The 20,323-nt window shown below is 33.1% G+C and overlaps 1 protein-coding gene across 1 annotated transcript; it reads right to left on the bottom strand.

Moving 5' to 3' along the window:
- Window positions 1-1,817: 1,817 nt before the first annotated feature.
- On the bottom strand, window positions 1,818-13,716 carry LOC138308827 (transcription factor E2F3-like). Its single transcript, XM_069249845.1, has 8 exons — window positions 13,193-13,716; window positions 11,734-11,845; window positions 11,334-11,428; window positions 10,954-11,078; window positions 10,487-10,560; window positions 9,689-9,788; window positions 8,852-9,153; window positions 1,818-8,160 (listed from the first exon to the last, which is right to left on the bottom strand). Exons 1-8 carry the CDS (start codon window positions 13,436-13,438, stop codon window positions 7,940-7,942), a joined length of 1,275 nt encoding a protein of 424 aa, XP_069105946.1. The 5' UTR covers window positions 13,439-13,716; the 3' UTR covers window positions 1,818-7,939.
- Between the last annotated feature and the right edge of the window lie 6,607 nt (window positions 13,717-20,323).

Genomic DNA, 20,323 nt, shown 5'->3' with positions numbered 1-20,323 from the left:
ACAAAACTTAGCCAGAAACATCTCAGCTTAGTTTTTCTAAAATTCAGTTAAATCGTTCTGGTAGAACTCGAGAAGTTTTAAATATGTTTTCAAGATGGTGGCTGTGGAGGGCATTTCGGATTTCGGATCGAACCGAAAAATAACAACACTTTCAGAGCCATGTTTTAACTAAGTCACACTTGAAGAACTTGAGAAGTTCAAAATGTGTTTTCAAGATGACCGCCATCTTGGATTTTGGATCAAAACGAAAAATAACCACACTTGGTCATGACCATGTAATGCAAGCATCAGCTACCAGTAACTACAGTTGTGGAACGCACTACCGACGACACATGACAACAGAGGAAACGTGATTGCAATAGTTCTTCTAAGATCCAATTAACTTTTTAAACAAAATGAACACATGATTTTATTTGATGACATTTATTGAAAACAGCATTGTTGTGAGTGTAATCCTTCTACAACAATCGATGACGATATTGGGTAAATAACTCATGAATATGCATGAAGATAACAACTGAAGAATATGCATGATGACAATGAACCAATGAAATCTTCACATACAAATCGATTCATTCCTCTTTAAGGAATCTTCACATACAATTAATTCATTTCTCTTAATGAATTTATAACATGCATACATGATGCGATGAAGTGAGCGTGGCTATCATTGCTTGGTCCCCAGGTTTGGGAATGAATGTCTTTAACAAATTTAACAAAATTATAGTCAACATGGACTAACCCCTCATTAGACGTATGGATTCTTCTACCTCAAGGGATAGAATAGTCCACCATAAATTAACAGGGGTGATCAAGGCACAAGTGTAATAAAGTATTAAATCTGTATAGAAATACTTGTCAATATGATGATGGATGGAGAGTTGTCATGAACAAGTTAACATTAAAAAAATATGTAGGCACTTGATTAAAATTTGCTGCATTAAAAATAGCTTGATGGATTATTGATATTATTTAGAAGTATGAACACATTTGTGGTATTATGAAATGTATTATGAAATGAAATGGGTTCTTTGAGCAAGATGCAACTTGCTAAAAGAAAGCAATGTTAGATGAGGAAATTGTCAAATAAGCAAAAACAAATATATTTTTTTCTTAAAACAATTAACAAATATTTCTTTTGAACACATTAGGGCAAAGCGTTTTTCATTATAAAATATACCTGTAGTTATGAACACATCTGTGGCAAAAATAACAAAAATTGAAACATTTTGTGATGAAAATGTAAAAAATTAAGACTTAATGAAATTTAATGAAAATATTAAGGCACATGGATGATAAATTATAATGAATGGAATTTTGTTTATGTATGCTGTGTTAGGAACATTCTAATGCAATGTTTATAAAATTTTCTGAACAAAGCAAAATTCAACATGTATTGAATAACACATTTCAAAACTACAGAATTAGATGGTTTAATCACTGTTACAAAAATACAGTGATATATATTTTTAAATATGTTTTCAAGATGGTGGCTGTGGAGGGCATTTCGGATTTCGGATCGAACCGAAAAATAACAACACTTTCAGAGCCATGTTTTAAGTAAGTCACACTTGAAGAACTTGAGAAGTTCAAAATGTGTTTTCAAGATGACCGCCATCTTGGATTTCGGATCAAAACGAAAAATAGCCACACTTGGTCATGACCATGTAATGCAAGCATCAGCTACCAGTAACTACAGTTGTGGAACGCACTACCGACGACACATGACAATAGAGGAAACGTGATTGCAATAGTTCTTCTAAGATCCAATTAACTTTTTAAACAAAATGAACACATGATTTAATTTGATGGACATTTATTGAAAACAGCATTGTTGTGAGTGTAATCCTTCTACAACAATCGATGATGATATTGGGTAAATAACTCATGAGTATGCATGAAGATAACAACTGAAGAATATGCATGATGACAATGAACCAATGAAATCTTCACATACAAATCGATTCATTCCTCTTTAAGGAATCTTCACATACAATTAATTAATTTCTCTTAATGAATTTATAACATGCATACATGATGCGATGAAGTGAGCGTGGCTATTATTGCTTGGTCCCCAGGTTTGGGAATGAATGTCTTTAACAAATTTAACAAAATTATAGTCAACATGGACTAACCCCTCATTAGACGTATGGATTCTTCTACCTCAAGGGATAGAATAGTCCACCATAAATTAACAGGGGTGATCAAGGCACAAGTGTAATAAAGTATTAAATCTGTATAGAAATACTTGTCAATATGATGATGGATGGAGAGTTGTCATGAACAAGTTAACATTAAAAAAATATGTAGGCACTTGATTAAAATTTGCTGCATTAAAAATAGCTTGATGGATTATTGATATCATTTAGAAGTATGAACACATTTGTGGTATTATGAAATGTATTATGAAATGAAATGGGTTCTTTGAGCAAGATGCAACTTGCTAAAAGAAAGCAATGTTAGATGAGGAAATTGTCAAATAAGCAAAAACAAATATTTTTTTCTTAAAACAATTAACAAATATTTCTTTTGAACACATTAGGGCAAAGCGTTTTTCATTATAAAATATACCTGTAGTTATGAACACATCTGTGGCAAAAATAACAAAAATTGAAACATTTTGTGATGAAAATGTAAAAAATTAAGACTTAATGAAATTTAATGAAAATATTAAGGCACATGGATGATAAATTATAATGAATGGAATTTTGTTTATGTATGATGTGTTAGGAACATTATAATGAAATGTTTATAAAATTTTCTGAACAAAGCAAAATTCAACATGTATTGAATAACACATTTCAAAACTACAGAATTAGATGGTTTAATCACTGTTACAAAAATACAGTGATATATATGGCCCCATGGAACTTTTTCTTCTTCTGTTTAGCATGAAAAAAGTCTTGTGTTCATTAATATATTTCTCTTTTCTTCCGAGTGCATAGTAATGGAAAATTTGCTTGATTTCTCCTTGACATACGATAAACATATGCTTCAAAGATTATTAAAATCATACGCATTTTCTTAAAAAGCTTTGTAAAGCTTGAGACATTCAAACATTCGTTCCACGCCAGCTTTTCTTTACAATTTCAGCTCAATTTTGTTTACGGAAAAGAATGTAAACTAGGCCCAACTTTGTTTTATCATGCCTTGACAACATTTATCTAGGATTGTCATTGAAAATTGAAATCCTGATTTATAGTAGAAACTGATTTATAGTAGAAAATGTCTATACTCTGTGTCATCAATCATTTCCTATATCATACACTATCCGAGTCAATACCCAATACACACAAAGGGAAATAATCTGCAGGACAATACCATAAAATTAGTTTCTACATCAACGAAAATCAGGGAAATTAAATAATAATACTGCATATTACAAATGTAAAATCACGCAAAGAAAAAAAAATACACACACATGCAGTCTTTATATTATTAAACTTAAAAAAAAAAAAAAAAAAAATGTAAAAACAAAGATATTGAAATTCAATTTGCCCCAGTACTACCTCTATTTTCTGAAAATTTTATTGTTATTTTTCTTGTTTTTGTTTTTTTGTTTTTTTTTAAGTAATATTTTACAATTTTATTTTTAGCGAAAATTGGTTTAAATATTTCACGGTTGAAGTAAAATTGCAATAAAAAAATATATGAATACCCATTCCTTTAGAAGTAAATTCCTATTATAAATGTGCTAAAGAATATTTAGTCTTTTTAAACGATCAGAAGATAAATTCTACACTATAGTGTAATAAATCTATATGTAAGTACAAAACAAATACATTTTAGTATATGTACATATATATATCTATAAACCAGTGTAGCACTATTGTTTAAACTTTACATAAAACTGTTCAGTCTATAGTTGTATAGATATATAATATAAATATAGTTTTGGGTTTTTCTCTCTATTTTACAATTTACCTTATATATATATAGTGAGTCTGATATAGTGACCTATCTTTACTTGTAAATTAAATCTAGATGACCGTGAAACTTTGTTGTTTTCTAAAACTTGGATCACCATATTCCATATTGATTTTGATGGTAAAAACCTAACACATACTTTGTATCTTGTCACTTCAATTCTATTTCATTTGTCGGATTCAATTTCAGTCTACAATAGTTGTACATGTATATACATCAATTTATAAACAACGGGAGGGCATTTAATTGAAATTGATTTTTTTCTTCACTTTCTGCTAATGTGTTTTGAGGAATCACTTGGGCTAAGTTAATCAATATTTCTTCATGGGAAATTAAAAGCATTACAGAAACTCCTAAACTCATTTACTCTCCAACATCTGAACTGCTGAGTTTTAAGAATTTCCTCAAAATTAAAGCACGTTGATAAAATTGTGACCAACTTATTCTTGACAAACAGGCAAAATTGGAACATCTACACCTTTCAACAAACATAATGAAAGTAACTTCTCTTTCTCTTTCAAGACTTCCTGACAATAATGTTGACCTAACCAGATAGGCCATGCTTAGGGTATCATTCTATACTAAATTGATATCATTAACCATAGCATGTGAACTTTATAAAGTGATTTAAACATTTGCAGACCCCCGATCCCCACAAATACATCATTATAATGTATGGATGAGTACCACTCATCTCACCCATAAAAATTCAATTCAAATTATTCTCGTAAATAAATATATAATTTTCTACCTTTTTTCATAATTAATTCTTTTCTATACATTGCACTAGTTCAGGTTAAGAAACCAATAAATTACTAATTAAAATCCATTTCTGTACTATACTCCTAATTAACTAAATAAAGTTAATTAAATTTGTCAATCATCTGATTGGTCGGTGCATAGTAAAAGAAGTGGATCCAGTTATTCAAAGTGTCACAAGTTTTAATTTTTGTCAAAAATTTATATCAGCTGGTACTCAGTACTTTTTACTTGTTAAAATCAGACAGTATAGAAAAGTACCCCCTGAAATTGCAATAGTATTGCTTCTATTGGAAGATAATGAAACCTCTGCCGATATTGTCTTAACATTAGAGGATAAATCATTCAACAATTTCTTTATATTTCACAGATCAATTGGTGCTATCAGCAATGACCAGCGTAATCACAAAAAAAATTCTGTCTATGCAACACGTTAGTTTTGAATTAGATTTTAAAGTTCCAAGCCCACCACTGAACAGTAAAGCTTTTGCAAAATTTCATGAAATAATTTCTTAGTTTTGAATTGAATTTTAAGATCCCAGCTTAACACTGAACGCTAGAGCTTTTGCAAAATTCCATGAAATAATTTGTTCCAAGACTTGTGACACTTTCTAAAACTGGACGATCATGATAAACCTGGATTTGTAACAGGTCGGTATTACTACATAATTCTGAGGTTTGGTTTATACATTATCATAAATACAACATAACAAATAAGGAGTCTCAAGCAACAAATAAAAACAAAGGATAAAAAAGAGCCTCTAATCTAAAGAAACAACAAAAAGGAAAATAACGGACAAACAAATACATACAAGATAAATGAAGCCACCTGCTTCAAAACTAAATTTTCAAATTCATTTCAAAGTCTAGTCATATTTCCTCTGGATCCTATGCTTTAAATTAATTTTACCACATGAAATATATAAAGATTTAATCATAAATCATTTGTCTTTGATGGAATAACAACTATGGTTTAGCGTCATAAAAAGCAAATTTAGTTTTTTTTTCCTTTTCAATTTCATCTCATGTTTTGAAGTTGGCATTACGGTAGTTTTGAGTTTCCACAAAAATGCAAAATAAAGTATGATTTACCATTAATTAGTCCCATCTTCCGGTGATTCTAATTTTTGATATGCATTTTGCGATATCATAATCGCCGGAAAGTGGGACTAATCGATGAATCATACTTTACCCACATCGTTTTGGGATCTCGAAACCCCCATATTATTCAATTATTATTGGTTAAAATTAGTAGTTCATTTTGTGATTTTAATTTTTTTTTTATATAATCATTTATCATTTTTAGGGCAAAAGCATTAAATCAAACACAACAACCCACACAAATCAAACTCATGCAGCCATGCTTTAGGAAACTTTCACAACCCTGAGAAGCTATAACCCTATCAACATTTAGAGTCCTTCTCTATACAATTCTAACAATCAAATATCTTACAATGGATTCAGCAGAGATTTCAGTCGCATCATCAAAACTGCCGTTTACCTTTTGAACAAAAGTCTATTGAGACAAATGTTTAAGCAAATTGAAGTTCAAACCAGAAAGACTGGTTTATGAGAATATATTTCCTTACAAAACTAAAATTGATTTAAATAGGCCATCTTTGTATAATACACAGTGAAAGTGCATAGAATTTGTTTTCTCCTCTTTATAAAACTTCATTAATCAACTGCTACCTACCAACAAGGGCAGACAACTCTACTAAATGCAAGAACTTTTCAATTCAGCAGTTTATTACAAGTTGAATTAACACAATTTCAAGACCCTGCTGAAATCTCTGCACCACCACAATATTAACCTCTTGCAGACAATTCAATTGGCATAAAATGCAAGGAAAATTAGTTTCAAATCAGATTACAATCTACAACACATTATATATATTGTACCCGCCATTGTTCTGTGTATCTTATATATCTGGATATACCAATAAATAATCAAACAGTACAAGTCTGTTAAGTATAAGTTAACAATCAATGGATTTTTAACTCATTCACCCCTGAAATTTCATAATGGACTGGTCTAGACTTTGATTAAGAAGAGTCTAAATTTGTCTTCAGGGGTGAATGAGTTGGTAGTAATTTGCCCTCCTAACTCATTCCAAAGGAAATCAAACATTACATGCCAACAAATAATTATTCTATATCTTCTACTCTAACGGGGCCCAGTTATCTGCACTTAGGGGTAGGTGTTGATTTTGACGTTAACCAATAGTTCGGAAAGGAAATTATGTTTTGGTTATTCCCCCTGCAAAATGTGACGTCACAATATACCAACCCCCAAAGCCAGATAACTTTTTAAATATATGCAAATATTCAATATAAACTTGCACCTTAAAATGTGCATTAGTATGTAATTTTATTTTACAGAGATGACAGAATAAAACCTACATTTTATAACTGTAAACAAAATTTTCTAAATATTAAGAAAATCCCTTGAAGAAGGAATTTCTTCAGAATTAAACCTCTGTAATGAATACATTCCTCTTACCTAAATATTGGATCAGTATTAACTCATTCCCCCTGAAAACACTTTTGAACTCTTCTCCTTTCAAAGTTGGACCAGTTCATAACAAAATTTTAGGGGTGGAGAAGTTAATTTACCAAACAATATTTGAAACTTCATTCTGTAGACAGAATCAACAGTGGACCAACATCTCAGCACTAGAATACCACAAAAAACAATCGCATTTCTTTCGTCTCTCAAGCATAAAATAAACAACACCGATTGGAAGATCTATTGTTGGTCAAAACATGGAATCACTCACACGTAGTAAGTATTCTATCTCATTTTAAAACTTGGTTGTGGACACAATAATATCCAAAGTACTGTATCTGTCAGTGTCCACTCAAAATTTAAAAAACAAAACATGACAACAGAGAAAAGATCAAAAATAAATTGACACATCTATACAAAAGTTTGGCCCTTTACTGCAGATTTCAACTTCAATAGTGCTATTTTTACTTATTCCCTTCAAATTTCTTATGTTACTTCACCAACATGAAAGAAAATCTACTAACATTTGTTAAAAGGTTAGAAATTACCAAATTTCATTGCAACACACACCAGAGTTGCAAAGTTTTTAACAAGCTACTATATAACAAAACAAGCATGCATTATATATTATTTTTCCAATAAAAAGAATTTCACATATTCTCTGGTGGTGATACAAGGGGGCCAACTTCAGTAAGGGTGTAACAATTTATAGTCAACATAAAATGTTTAAGAGACAATATACTATCACACCACAGGTATATCAAAGTCGTAGGCGTCAAACAGATCCGAGATGCCCTCTCCTCCGTCCAGACTTAAGATGTACTCGTCCATATCTAGAGGAGGTTCCAGCGCCATGAACGGTGCATCTAACTCTTGATCTTCAGTTTGTTGCAAAATGTTTTTCACAGAATCGGGAGAAATGTCTTGATATTCTAATAATGCATTCTTAACACCGCCTTGACTACCTGGAGAGGAGAAATTTAAGAAATCAGTTAAGCACCCTGGAACTAAGAGACAGGCTTATTTTGCCAACAGATGAACAATTTGATAATGAATTTATATTCAAAGGATAAGATTTTGTATGAATAAAATTGCTAACTTATCAAGGTTTTACTCTTCTTCTGAGAGAAATTTCTGAATCTATTACAAACTATGATAGAGTCAATATTACAGTGGAACTCGGTTAATACAAACTCGAAGGGACCAAGTTAAAATTTTGAGTTATCGGAGTGTTGAAATTAAGCGAGTTCATTCGGACCAAAATTTTACTTCCGAGTTTTCCGAGTTTTCGTTAAACAAATTTTCCGAGTTAAACAAATATAAAGAAGGAATTCGGCCGGGACTGGCAAAGTACTTTGTATTAAGCCGGGTTGTCGGATTATCCGAGTTTGTATCAAGCGAGTTCCAGTGTATTACACATATTGTCGATATCATTTTGAAAAGATTTTTTTAAGTTTAGTTACGTTGTGGACTAGATGTACATGTACCTTCCGCTGATAGCGGCGTCATATTTTGACCATGATTTTTTGACATCACGATCTGCGGAAGGCAAGACTAATCTTATTTTGTTTACTGCATTTTAGCATCTAACACACCAAACTCCATATTTAGAGCAGGCGTTATTGAAGAAATTTCGCCATTACCACATGAACATACCTATGAAACTGTCACATGATGCAGAGTCTTCTGATATTGTAAAACTTGATCGACTTGACTCCTCACAACTAGAACTAGCACTGCCTATACTCGACGAACTTGTGTCACCAACATTTTCCGTCGTGTCCTCAGGACAAAGGTAAACTTCTATAGGACCTTTGGAGCTCTTCAGCCAGATCTGGATGTTCTGTTCTGGGTCCGGAACTTCCAGTCTCGTCTCTGGTGGAGCTTTTATGGCTATGACTGTCTGTTCATCTAGCGTGTCAATGTTACGGATGTCCTGGTACGTAACATATGCTAATGTGACCAGGTTAAGGAATATACACCACTTGAGTATCTGCCATAAAACACCATTTAAATGAAAGCACATCTCCTTCATTGTTCAGATACACTACTTTGAGGTTGGTAAATTATGAGAATAGAATTTTAACAATTACAGCACAACTGAGAGTGCTTACTGGCAAGAGGACTTCAGTGTGAAATTATTGATAATTTGTTATCCCGAAACCATGTGCTTCAGTTGCAATTATTGGATCAATTAGAAGGACTTTCATTGAATGGACAGAGAAATCATCCATTTTGGAGTCCTTTGGTCTTTATCAAATACACTTAGCCATGACAAGTTTGAGCTTTTTTTTTTCTTTTCTATTTTTCTCTTCAATGGTTCTGATGTAAGCTAGCCAGAGGTTTTAGAGTGGAGAAAATCCACATGATCAGGTGACCCCTAACTTTTATTTTTATGCCAGGGATCAAAACCTAGCTTGTAAGGTGTAGGCCAACCAGTCCCCGAGTTTGGGTGTCCGAAGTTTTTCTTGAAAAATTTCACAAAAAGGATATCTTTTGTTGTCTGCCTCCTCTGTCATGCCCTTGAGCTGTTTGGTACAATTGACAATGAGATTGTCCAACACATTTTCTTTAGATTCCAAGTCGGCTATTTCTGTTGAAGTAAAAGCATATTTATACATTTAATACATCTTACAAAATGGATTAAATAGTACTGTAAAGCTGTTAAATCTCACATTTTTCTTGAAATTTGAGAATGGGACCAATTCATATACCATGTGATATCCGATAAGGGTGATGGAATATGTGATGGAATGACTTCATTCAGAAGATGACATTCCACATTAACGTCATTATATATATAATTGTTAATGATGCTCCACCGCTGACAAATTGTATTTTTTCACTATCAAAAACAGCTGGGACTATTGTTTCTATTGGTAATGGAATGACTTCAAAAGATGATATCCCGCGTTAACGTCATTTCAGCGGGAAGATTACAAATTGTTACGTTCCATCTGGAGATACTACTAGTCCAGCAAAAACATTACTGGGTATCACATGGTATGTGAAATAGTCTCATTCTTAAAACTCCTATAAAATCAATTGACTATGCTATTGTTCTTGGGCATGCTTTGAAGACTCAAAAATTGTAGCGATATTGGTATACTGCGGAATTTACCCTCCATAAATAAATCTCATAGGAAAATGCAAAATATTTCACTCAAACTTTAGATTGATCAACAACCAAAAGTGTATAAATATATCAAACGATCACACTTGCAAATTTTCAGTAGAAATAATCACTTATGGGATGGCGCTTGAACTAAACATGGTTTTCATTGTTCTTACCTAAATGTAGATCAATAATTTCTGTGGAAAGTGCTGGACAATCTGGGTTGGCTGCTATGGAGTTCGTACAGCCCCTGAAAACAATAAGAAATGATGTTGGTGATGAATTTCTGAAAAGGATTACTTGAGCACCAAGGACAGTAACAACCCAGATAACCCGTTATTAGTATTGTTTGAGATTTACCTGGAAAATGTTGACATGAACCCTGCACCATTTTTTAATTTCTTTTTCAAGTTTTGATTGCACAAATAAAATGCTGTTGTAATGAAATATAATGTAGAAAGGGGATTTTTTTATGTTCTATATATAAGTATGTTATTGACACAATGTTTATGGTGCTACTCGTGTCCAATCGGCAATCGTGAGAGAAGACACCATCTAGGCTACACACAAGAATGCATAACAATATGCACCATAAAACAACTACTTTTAAATAAACATCACTGTTTGTTGACTTGTAACTTACTTCCATTGTATATTATTTTTGGATTTCTTTGAGATGAGGTTAATTCCTTCTAACACATTTGTTATATCGTATATCCGACGCTTCTGTACTTCAAGGTGCTCAGCTGCTTTGTTTAAATCCAACACCTACAAAACAACCAAATCAGGAATGTTTGAAAACACATCAGTAAGGTAAATTCAAAGCTGAACTACTCCATGCAATTTATGATCTTTCAGACTCAAAATGGTTTTTAACTTTTCCTGTGATCATCTGATGAAAATAAAATGGTCATCAGCACATGGCTAGCTTCAAGCTGTCCGATTACATTAGCAAATCCAAATGTTGTAGCAGTTCAAAGTTTATATGACAATGTGACATGATTTCATCACATATAGCCTTACCCCTTCCCGAGCGTTTTTCAGCAGCCCTACAAATTTTTTCGTCAGCAGTCCTAGTGATGTGTCATACCGAGTCTTCTCGAGGGGAGAGCGTGGAGCTGGAATAGATAGTCGGAAATGAAATTATACATAAATGCAAAATTATTTTCAACATACAATATAATAGATTTATAAATTTAAAATTTTAGAAAATTAATAAAACCTGGAACCTTGAGTTAAATTGTGTCTTGCATCTAGATCAACCTCTTCATTACACAATACAATGACCCAATATAGAGGCTGATATAACTAATATATTCTACTGAAAGAATAAAATATGTTGTCTAATATTATCCAAAAAATCAACTTCACAGTGTAAACATGAGAGTGGCATTTGCTCATATATATTCTGAAAAATACCAACTTTTTGGACTACTAGCAGCCTCCGACGTTGTTCGTCTTCGCTTGCATGCCTTTCCAGGTGTCTTGAAACCTTCGTTGATAATTTCAGGTTCCAACTCAAGTTTTCGTTTCGCCTAAAATGTTTTCAATAACATGATCAGTAAATTCAGAACAAACTTTTCTATTATAGTTTTATATTGATATTCTTGAACACCTGCATATTCTGAAATATATAACACTGTACACAAGATTTGCAGACTTCTTCAAAGAAAATCTTTCAATACATGTACAGGGGTTCCAAAAGCGATGTGGGTAAAGCACTTTTTACCGTCAATTAGTCCCACACATCGGTGATTAAGACGTCTTATTTTGATATGATTTTTGTGACCACACAATTACATCCATAAGGTGGGACTAACAGTAAATCATACTTTACCCCGAACGTTTCAGGATATCAAAACCCCTGTATCGACATGTACATTATATTTCAAATTTCCACATCCTAGCTGTGCTTATTATAGAATGATCCTCTGAATGTTTTTATCTTACAACTAACAACAGTAAATCATACTTCACCAAAAACGTTTCAGGATATCAAAACCGCTGTCTCGACATGTACATACTAGCTGTGCTTATTATTAAATGATCCTGTTTTTATCTTGTAATCTTTTCTTGCTAATCATCATGAGACAATATTCTTGACCTCAGTACCATCATGTACGGATTTTGAAAATTTCTATAACATCTGACTTTTTAAACAGAATCAATATTTTTAACAAGAAGTTGGGTTAGTTTTAATGTACAGTAGGGGCGATTTTATGATTTTTAAATTGAACATGGCCCTTTGACCATCTCTAAAATGACTTATAGCTACATATTGCAGGAACTCATTATTTTTTCTTATTTTTTTCTTATTTGATAGCCATCAACTAAGGAACTGTCAAAATCTTGCATTTATCTGAAAACGACCAATGCAAATACATTGTTCAGCCAAATAGAAAAATATTTAGTCAATTATCAAGTTTCGTCACAAAGACTGTTCAAAACTGGCGTGTCCTAATAAATCAGATATCTTTTGTTATTCTCATTAACTAAAATTGTAGGATACATATAGGCTAATACTGCCCAAATTCGATGTGTGTGTCGAGTTTTCCGGTGGGTGTGGTGTTGCTGAAGGGACGTTGCCGGCCGGTATCAGATTTCTTGTTTACATTTCGGACCAAGTTTTGCCAAGAACAATCAGCCATGTATACAAATGTACTTTCACATGAAATAGAATAACTGATCGCTATATACTGAAATGCATCCGCAAATTTAACCATATGTATTTTTCCATCAAACATTAATTGCAGCAACCATCCTAAAATCATCTGATCGCCTGGATCATTGATGACGTAGCTGGTCGGCTAATTCGCCCGAATCTTCCACAAACAGATCATGCAATAAAAATCGTTCAAATTAAGATTTGATGAATTATTTACCTGTGGTCTATTTATAATATGTTTAATATCAGCGATTGGACTTAAACATGTTTCTCCGGGTGTTAAACCTCCCTCGAGTTTGATGCCTTGCAAATTTGCAATGGAGTCCTTTGTATCTGTGAGGGGCTGTCGATAAATGCTGGTCAAATTGTATATTTGAGGTGACGATTGCAGTTCTGTCCCAGGCTCACGTTTTATAATAGTTGTACATAATTCCGTGTTCACTGGTGTACCTCCTCGTGGCATTTTTATGAAGATCTGCAAAAATTTTCTTTGGTGACGTCCACTCGTCAAGTCTGCAAAATGGGAGACACAAACCGGAACTTGACTGGCTCTCGAAAAAAGTTAAAAATCTTCTTCAATCTAAGTGCAACACAACAAATTGATACACACAATAAATAAATATTATCTCCTCTGTGATATAAAGTTATTAAATCATGTTCGAATCTTCGATTTAACAGTAGATGGTTACGATTTTCAGCCACGGTGTTGTATTTTTTTCGGCTATTCTTAGCCTCAGTCTGAGGTTCAGAACCAAAACAAAGCGATCCCAAAAGCGCGCGAAATTGTATTTCCCGCGATCTGACATCACATGTTGGAGGCCCTGAAAAGGCATACGATTGGTGTTCATCTATTTTTTCACCGTTTATACAAAAAATACAATAAAACATAATTTTTCCAGTTTACAGAAGCTTACTCAATATCAAATCTTTAAGCTAAGTACGAAACAATCCAATCTTTCAAGTTTAATAAGGGTCTTTTAGCCAATGTTTACATTCAGATTTTGTAAGTGTGCCGTTTCCGGAAAATCACGCCTTTCTCATAATTTCAAAGTAGACTTTTATATTTTAGTTTTTCAATTTAAAGTCGAAATTTTCGGCATGTATATTTACATGCAAGCGTACTGTTATGTTATTTTTACTCTAGAAACAAAAAATATCATCAAAAGCGATAATATTGATAAATATGTACGTAATGTATATGGGCTCCAAACAAAGGCAGAACTCATGCAGCGGTTTTTAAGTTCTGCTTAAGTCTAATTTCATTTTAAATAAAATGCAACGTAAACAAATATTCCTGGTATATCTACACTAAATAAATTGTAATAATAAATCATTGCACTATCCGGTGAGTAACCCTAATGTTGGTTTAATGTAACGTGCTATTATTATCTCAGCGCCGCGCGTCCTTATTTAGTTCGCGTCTCGTTGGCCACTCGTTATGGCCTGTGGACCCCTGCAGGGAAATGTAATTATTTGGTCAAGTTCACATCCCCGGGTCATTCTATCGATCTGATCGCGTGCTCGCCAATGACCCTAATGATTAAAGGAGATGAATAAAAACAGGTGACGAAGTATTATATAATTCGACCACTCAATGTGTAGTAGGGTAAGATTTATATAGATACGTCCGGACTCCTTGATAAATTGAATTAGTAGATCTACTAGTCCGTCCTAGTTTTAGACTGACCGGAAATAGATTTACTTGTTTGCAGACAAAACAGAAAATACTAAATATATGTATAAAAAATATATTTAAAAAAACAACAGAAAAAAAAAATATTTAGGCAATGTACATGTACGTTTTTTACTTTGTTTCGGTTCTAAGTTCGCTTATTACGCAAAACTTTTGCCTTAATATCTTTTCAATCAAGTGTTAAATAATTGTTTTCTTTAAAATAGTAATTTGAATAAAAATATAATCATACGTTGTTATCGACATAATTAATAATAAATAACAATAGACTGTTAATTATTTAAACATGATTACATGGCGATTAACTGCTCGTCGTACACGAGGAAAGTGTAAAATGTGCAATTTTATACGTAGAAAATATCTATAATTCATGATTAATGTGAAGGGATTATTGTGTTTACGTTCCATTTAATAATTACATACTACTATCATCGCATGTATGTTTATACTTTTAATCTATTTTTTAAAATTGAAATTTATGAGTCCTGTGAAGAGAAACAAAATATCCTCTACTGGAATTTTTCTATATTCTTATGATTGTATATATATATATATATATATGTGTATCACGTGACACAATCCATCAATGTTTAATTATTTCCATTTGGAAAATAAAAAACTTGAAACTAGAGGTAAGTTAGCGATGGACCATCATGTAATTAGACAATATGATTAATTACCAGATCAAACAGCTATAGCTGTCTACAGAGAAACAAATTTATACAAATAAATGTGTCCAAAGTCAACAAACAATCGGCATCGTTGTTACAAGGAAAATCAAACAGATGTATCATATGTAAATATTGTTTTACATCGCGCGCTTCAGTCGTTTTTCATCGCTCAAGGTTAAATTTCGTGGAATTGTTTACCTATTGATATATATACAACAGATGAACTTTGAACTTTGAATGCCTGGACACATTCCCACGCAACAGTAAATAAGAGGTATTCAGACAGTATGACATACATGAGAAATGTTACCTGGGAATCGCAGTTGGCCTCGCCTACGCCTTTAACACGTTAGGGACAACGCTATATATAGATGTCATTGATCAAACCAGTAATGTATCTTTTAATATTTTTTGACAAAAATTAGCATCGTATAAAATTCGTAAATTCTTCGACAGTTATAGCAACCTATGAAATATAGAGTATGGAGGATATATATATAAAATATCAAAGAAACACAATTTAACAAAGCATGGCAATTTATTGACTCGTGTCCTATCCGGGCCTCGAACTCACGATCTACGGCATCCAATCGCCTAGCCAGACATAGCTGCGCCCTCTACCACTGCGCCACATCCACGTAACAACAGTGGAATTAAGCAACCCTGGAGTAAAATCTTGTAAAAAAAAATGCAATAAAATCAATTTGAGGTGTACCAATATTTACATTGTACAGTATAATGAAATTGATTGAGGTGTAATATTGCGCTTATAAAATCTTTACCTTGTTATACAAGTAAAATTTATTGAAATGTACCATTTCATGAAGTACACATTTAAAATCTTTACATCGTTAATGTTTTGCTTATTTTTCATATATTTTGGTGATGAATTTCATTATTTATCAAAAAGTGACCGTTTTTTATTTAGAAAGAAAATGCTACATGAGACCAAATATTATTAAATAATTTTGACAGCTTTAATATGAACTCTACGAATAAAAATAGTATTTAGAGATTTATGTAAAATCGAAGTAAAATGTTATACAATTAGCACTCCATCTATGTTGCATTTGTTGTATGTTGTAAATATGTTTCTCTACACAACTATTTTGTAAAGAGACTAATCATGAAGTTTTGAAGTTTGTATATATACTTATGACAGGTATGGAGTAGGACTTGGCGGCGTGGAAAGTGTTAGGTCATACATAACCCTATATACTTCTCACCTGTACACGTTTATCTACCTGTAGTTAAGGTAATGGCGGTGTATACACGTGATTAAGAAGTACTTATACCTGCTGATGGCTATTACAACACAGGATGTGGGGGTGTTTAGCACCAAACAGACCTGTTTAGTAGGTATATAGTATTATATAATAATCACCCACGTGGCTACTGATTATTACACCTGAATACATTCACAGTACCACATTTCCGGGCCCCTGTGGTGCTATACAATTATGGGGTCATGTACAGCTTCCTTTATCGTTATTAATACGTCAGGAAATTGCTTTAATTTTTTTATTTATAAGGTCTCTCCCAACGAATCGCCTAGCTTTAACTAAGCGCTATCGCTTGGTTAACGTTTTGATAGCAAAATAGAACAGTGAAGCTATTTCCCCATCCTCGATTCTCCAGGGTTTACTATCACTGTCGGTATATCGACAACAGTGATAGTAACCCCTGGAACATCCATGATGCCATTCCCCGTGTACACTGAAATGATCAGTAATCCTTTACTTATATCCACAGGGCCATGTATAGTTTCTATATGAAAAAATAGCCAGAAATACATATAAAATAACACATTATATATATATTTCTGGTTATTTTTTTCATATAGAAACTATACATGGCCCTGTGTTATATCTAAAGAAACAGAATCCGCAGGATAACATTGTAGAAGTTTAAAGAAAATGAATTTTTCCGTTTTTTGCTAATTAGGACCAAGGATTTATAAGTTAGACTTTCTTAAACATAACTATTCAGAATTTATCAGTGCGTAAATTCACCCATCCGAAACGTTAACACGGGTCAACTAGTTATAGGTAACATCATCCTCGATACTCCAGGGCTTCCGATCACTTACGATCTCTAACACCCTGGACTATCTCATAGTGAAATTGAAGGCAGCTCAGCGGAAAACATTTGACCAATCACAGGCTAACAATATTTCATTTGAAGACTATAGAGAGAGCGACGCCGAACATCAAAGGCACAGAGTCAACCACAGTGTACCGTTATACGGCTCTTTTGATGTACATCAAATGACTAAGTTACCTGTTCTATTCTGTTGCCTCCAGTTTCACTATGAGATAGTCCAGGGGTGTAGAGATCGTAAGTGATCGGAACCCCTGGAAACTAGTTATAGGTAACATAAATCAATTTGAAAGTTGCTAAACACATTTTTATTAAGAAAATATTTATCTATAAAAGTAAAGTAAATCACTACTCGGTTTGAATTTATTTCATTAGAACCTGAGTACCGTAACAAGTCATCAATTTAAATATCATTCCACGACAATAGCCCCTTTATCATTACACGGGATATCAAGAGCAGATGTTTCCCGAAAGATCACCCATGCGGATCACATCGTACCCTTTTCAGTCAATTCGTGCACCGTGCATGACAAATGAACCTGAAGAAACACGAACTCTATTCTAAAATTTCATTCAAAAATCGCTTGAATGATTTTCAACGGAAAATGCAAAGTGAGGGAATTCATTGATCAAAAGGAAAGGGACACACGACTTAATATAAATAGCACCGTCGCAATGTTCAGCCATGTTGTGAAAATCGATAAATTTTGGCTGTTGTATCGTGTGACATTCCTTTGTACTAATTCTACGCTACAGTACAGTAAAGTCATCGAATGTTCAAATTCCTTCACCTGCTGGGCACGCGACGGCTCGCACAAGTCGCGTGCCCCACGCGCCCGAACAGCGCACGCAATCACGTACGGAAAACCAAAGCAACCAATCAGAGGACAGAATCGAAAAACATCTGTGGCGTAACCATAGCAATGCTTATGCCAAAGTTTGGTGGAGATATACGATATCGGGAAGCAGGTGGCCTTTCATTGCCGAAGTTGAATCGTCCAATATGTTATAAAATGGGAATGGGGTGTGAACAAAGGGACTACTGTAATTGCTGATGGCTTAGTTGTTTTGTATCTAGGTTCAATACATAATTGTGACAACACAGGAAACGCACACAATGGTCATATTTATTTAGTACAAAACAGCTGTTTCGTCCAGACATACAGACCTCGGTGTTTGATGCTTACCTGCGTGGAATCGCAAATTAAATTAGCTCGGGCAAATTGTAGGAAACAATCTTTTAAAATAAATAAACTAAAATTTGAATATGGTGAATACGTATATAATTAGTGGAAACTGGATTAATGGAAAGTCTATATAATTGTTCGATCAATTCAATAATAATTTTCAAATAATTTCACACTCAGCAACATATATCGCAAGAATAAAGAAGAACGTGACATTTGAATTTTGTCAACGCAAATTTATGTTGTAGATATATACTGAAGGATAAAAATTTTACAAACCAATTGTACTTTATTCAGTATCCACTACTTTAAGGTTCATGAACTCAAAGTACACGAAAAGTCTCTTTTGTATAGCAACGTTTTCAATATTGAACACTTTACTGTAAGTATTTCCAATCATAAAATCACATTCATGCGGAAACCGATTCACTGATGATCTGATGATCTTATGAATTGCACCCTTTAATTTATAACATGTCATCAAATGTTCATTGTTCTTCAGAATAACCAGAGATTTTAGAAACTATTTATGTCGCTGGCATAATGATTCAAGTTTCACATTTCCCTTTGATGTCGTTCACGTATACAATGAATTTGTAGAAATGTGCACCTTGATATGCATGGATGTAAAATTGTATTTTGCACAGACATTCTACCTTGTTGTTGTATTGGGAAAGATATTCCTGCTCATAACTGTATTTTTGTTTATGATGGAAATATCATAATTTTCTTATATTTCCCCCGCTACCGAAAAAGAATCTTGCTTAGGACACATTTTTATAAAGGACGCCTGTCTATAAGGACGCAAGTCTATATTAAGGAAACCTGTCTATAAAGGACGCCTGTATATAATGGACACATTTTTATAAAGGACGTCTGTCTATAAAAAGGAAACCTGTCTATAAAGGACGCCTGTCTATAAAGGACACCTGTATATTAAGGACACCTGTATATAAAGGACACCTATCTATAAAGGACACCTGTATGTAAAGGACGCCTGTATATAAAGGACGCCTGTATATAAAGGACACATTTTTATAAAGGACGTCTATCTATAAAGGACGCCTGTCTATAAAGGACATCTGTATATAAAGGACACCTGTCTATAAAGGACTGTATATAAGGAACACTTGTATATAAAGGACGTCTGTCTATGAAGGACGCCTGTCTATAAAAAGACACATGTATATAAAAGAGGATACCTGTCTATAAAGGACGCCTGTCTATAAAGAACACATGTCTATAAAGGACACCTGTATATAAAGGACACCTGTATATATAAAGGACGCCTCTATATTAAGGTCACCTGTACAAGGTAAAGGACAAGAAGTTTTGAAGTCCATTAGTCAATAGAGATAGTCTGTACTTAAAAACTACTCACTATCATCTGATATAAAACTATTGAATTTCAGCAGTATCAAGGCTTGTTATACGAATTAAATATTTTAATGTCATCACCATCTACAATGTTATTGACTTAATTTAAAGTTGACCACGTGAAGCTGACTATGCGCTGAATAATTATTTTTTATCTTACGTTCATCTACGATACAGTAAACCATATCAGATTAATTTCTGTTGCTACGGTGATTAGTTAGAACATTTAAGAAAAAAAAATGACTAAATTAATTCTAATTTGAAAAATAATACATTTTTTAAACGTCCAACGGTGTGTGTTGTCAAATCCAAAGGCGACC

The sequence above is a fragment of the Argopecten irradians genome, chromosome 15 (genome assembly GCF_041381155.1).
Source record: "Argopecten irradians isolate NY chromosome 15, Ai_NY, whole genome shotgun sequence".
Taxonomy (NCBI): domain Eukaryota; kingdom Metazoa; phylum Mollusca; class Bivalvia; order Pectinida; family Pectinidae; genus Argopecten; species Argopecten irradians.
This window is presented reverse-complemented; position numbering and strand designations above follow the sequence as displayed.

Bases quoted from the DNA above. Each gene is read 5' to 3' on its own strand.
- LOC138308827 (XM_069249845.1), bottom strand. From the start codon at position 13,438: ATGCCACGAGGAGGTACACCAGTGAACACGGAATTATGTACAACTATT. The intron at 9,154-9,688 runs ATATCCTTTTTG...TAACCTGGTCAC, and splicing joins GAGGAGGCAGACAACAAAAG to ATTAGCATATGTTACGTACC. The intron at 8,161-8,851 runs GTATGTTCATGT...TCTCCTCTCCAG, and splicing joins ATCATGTGACAGTTTCATAG to GTAGTCAAGGCGGTGTTAAG.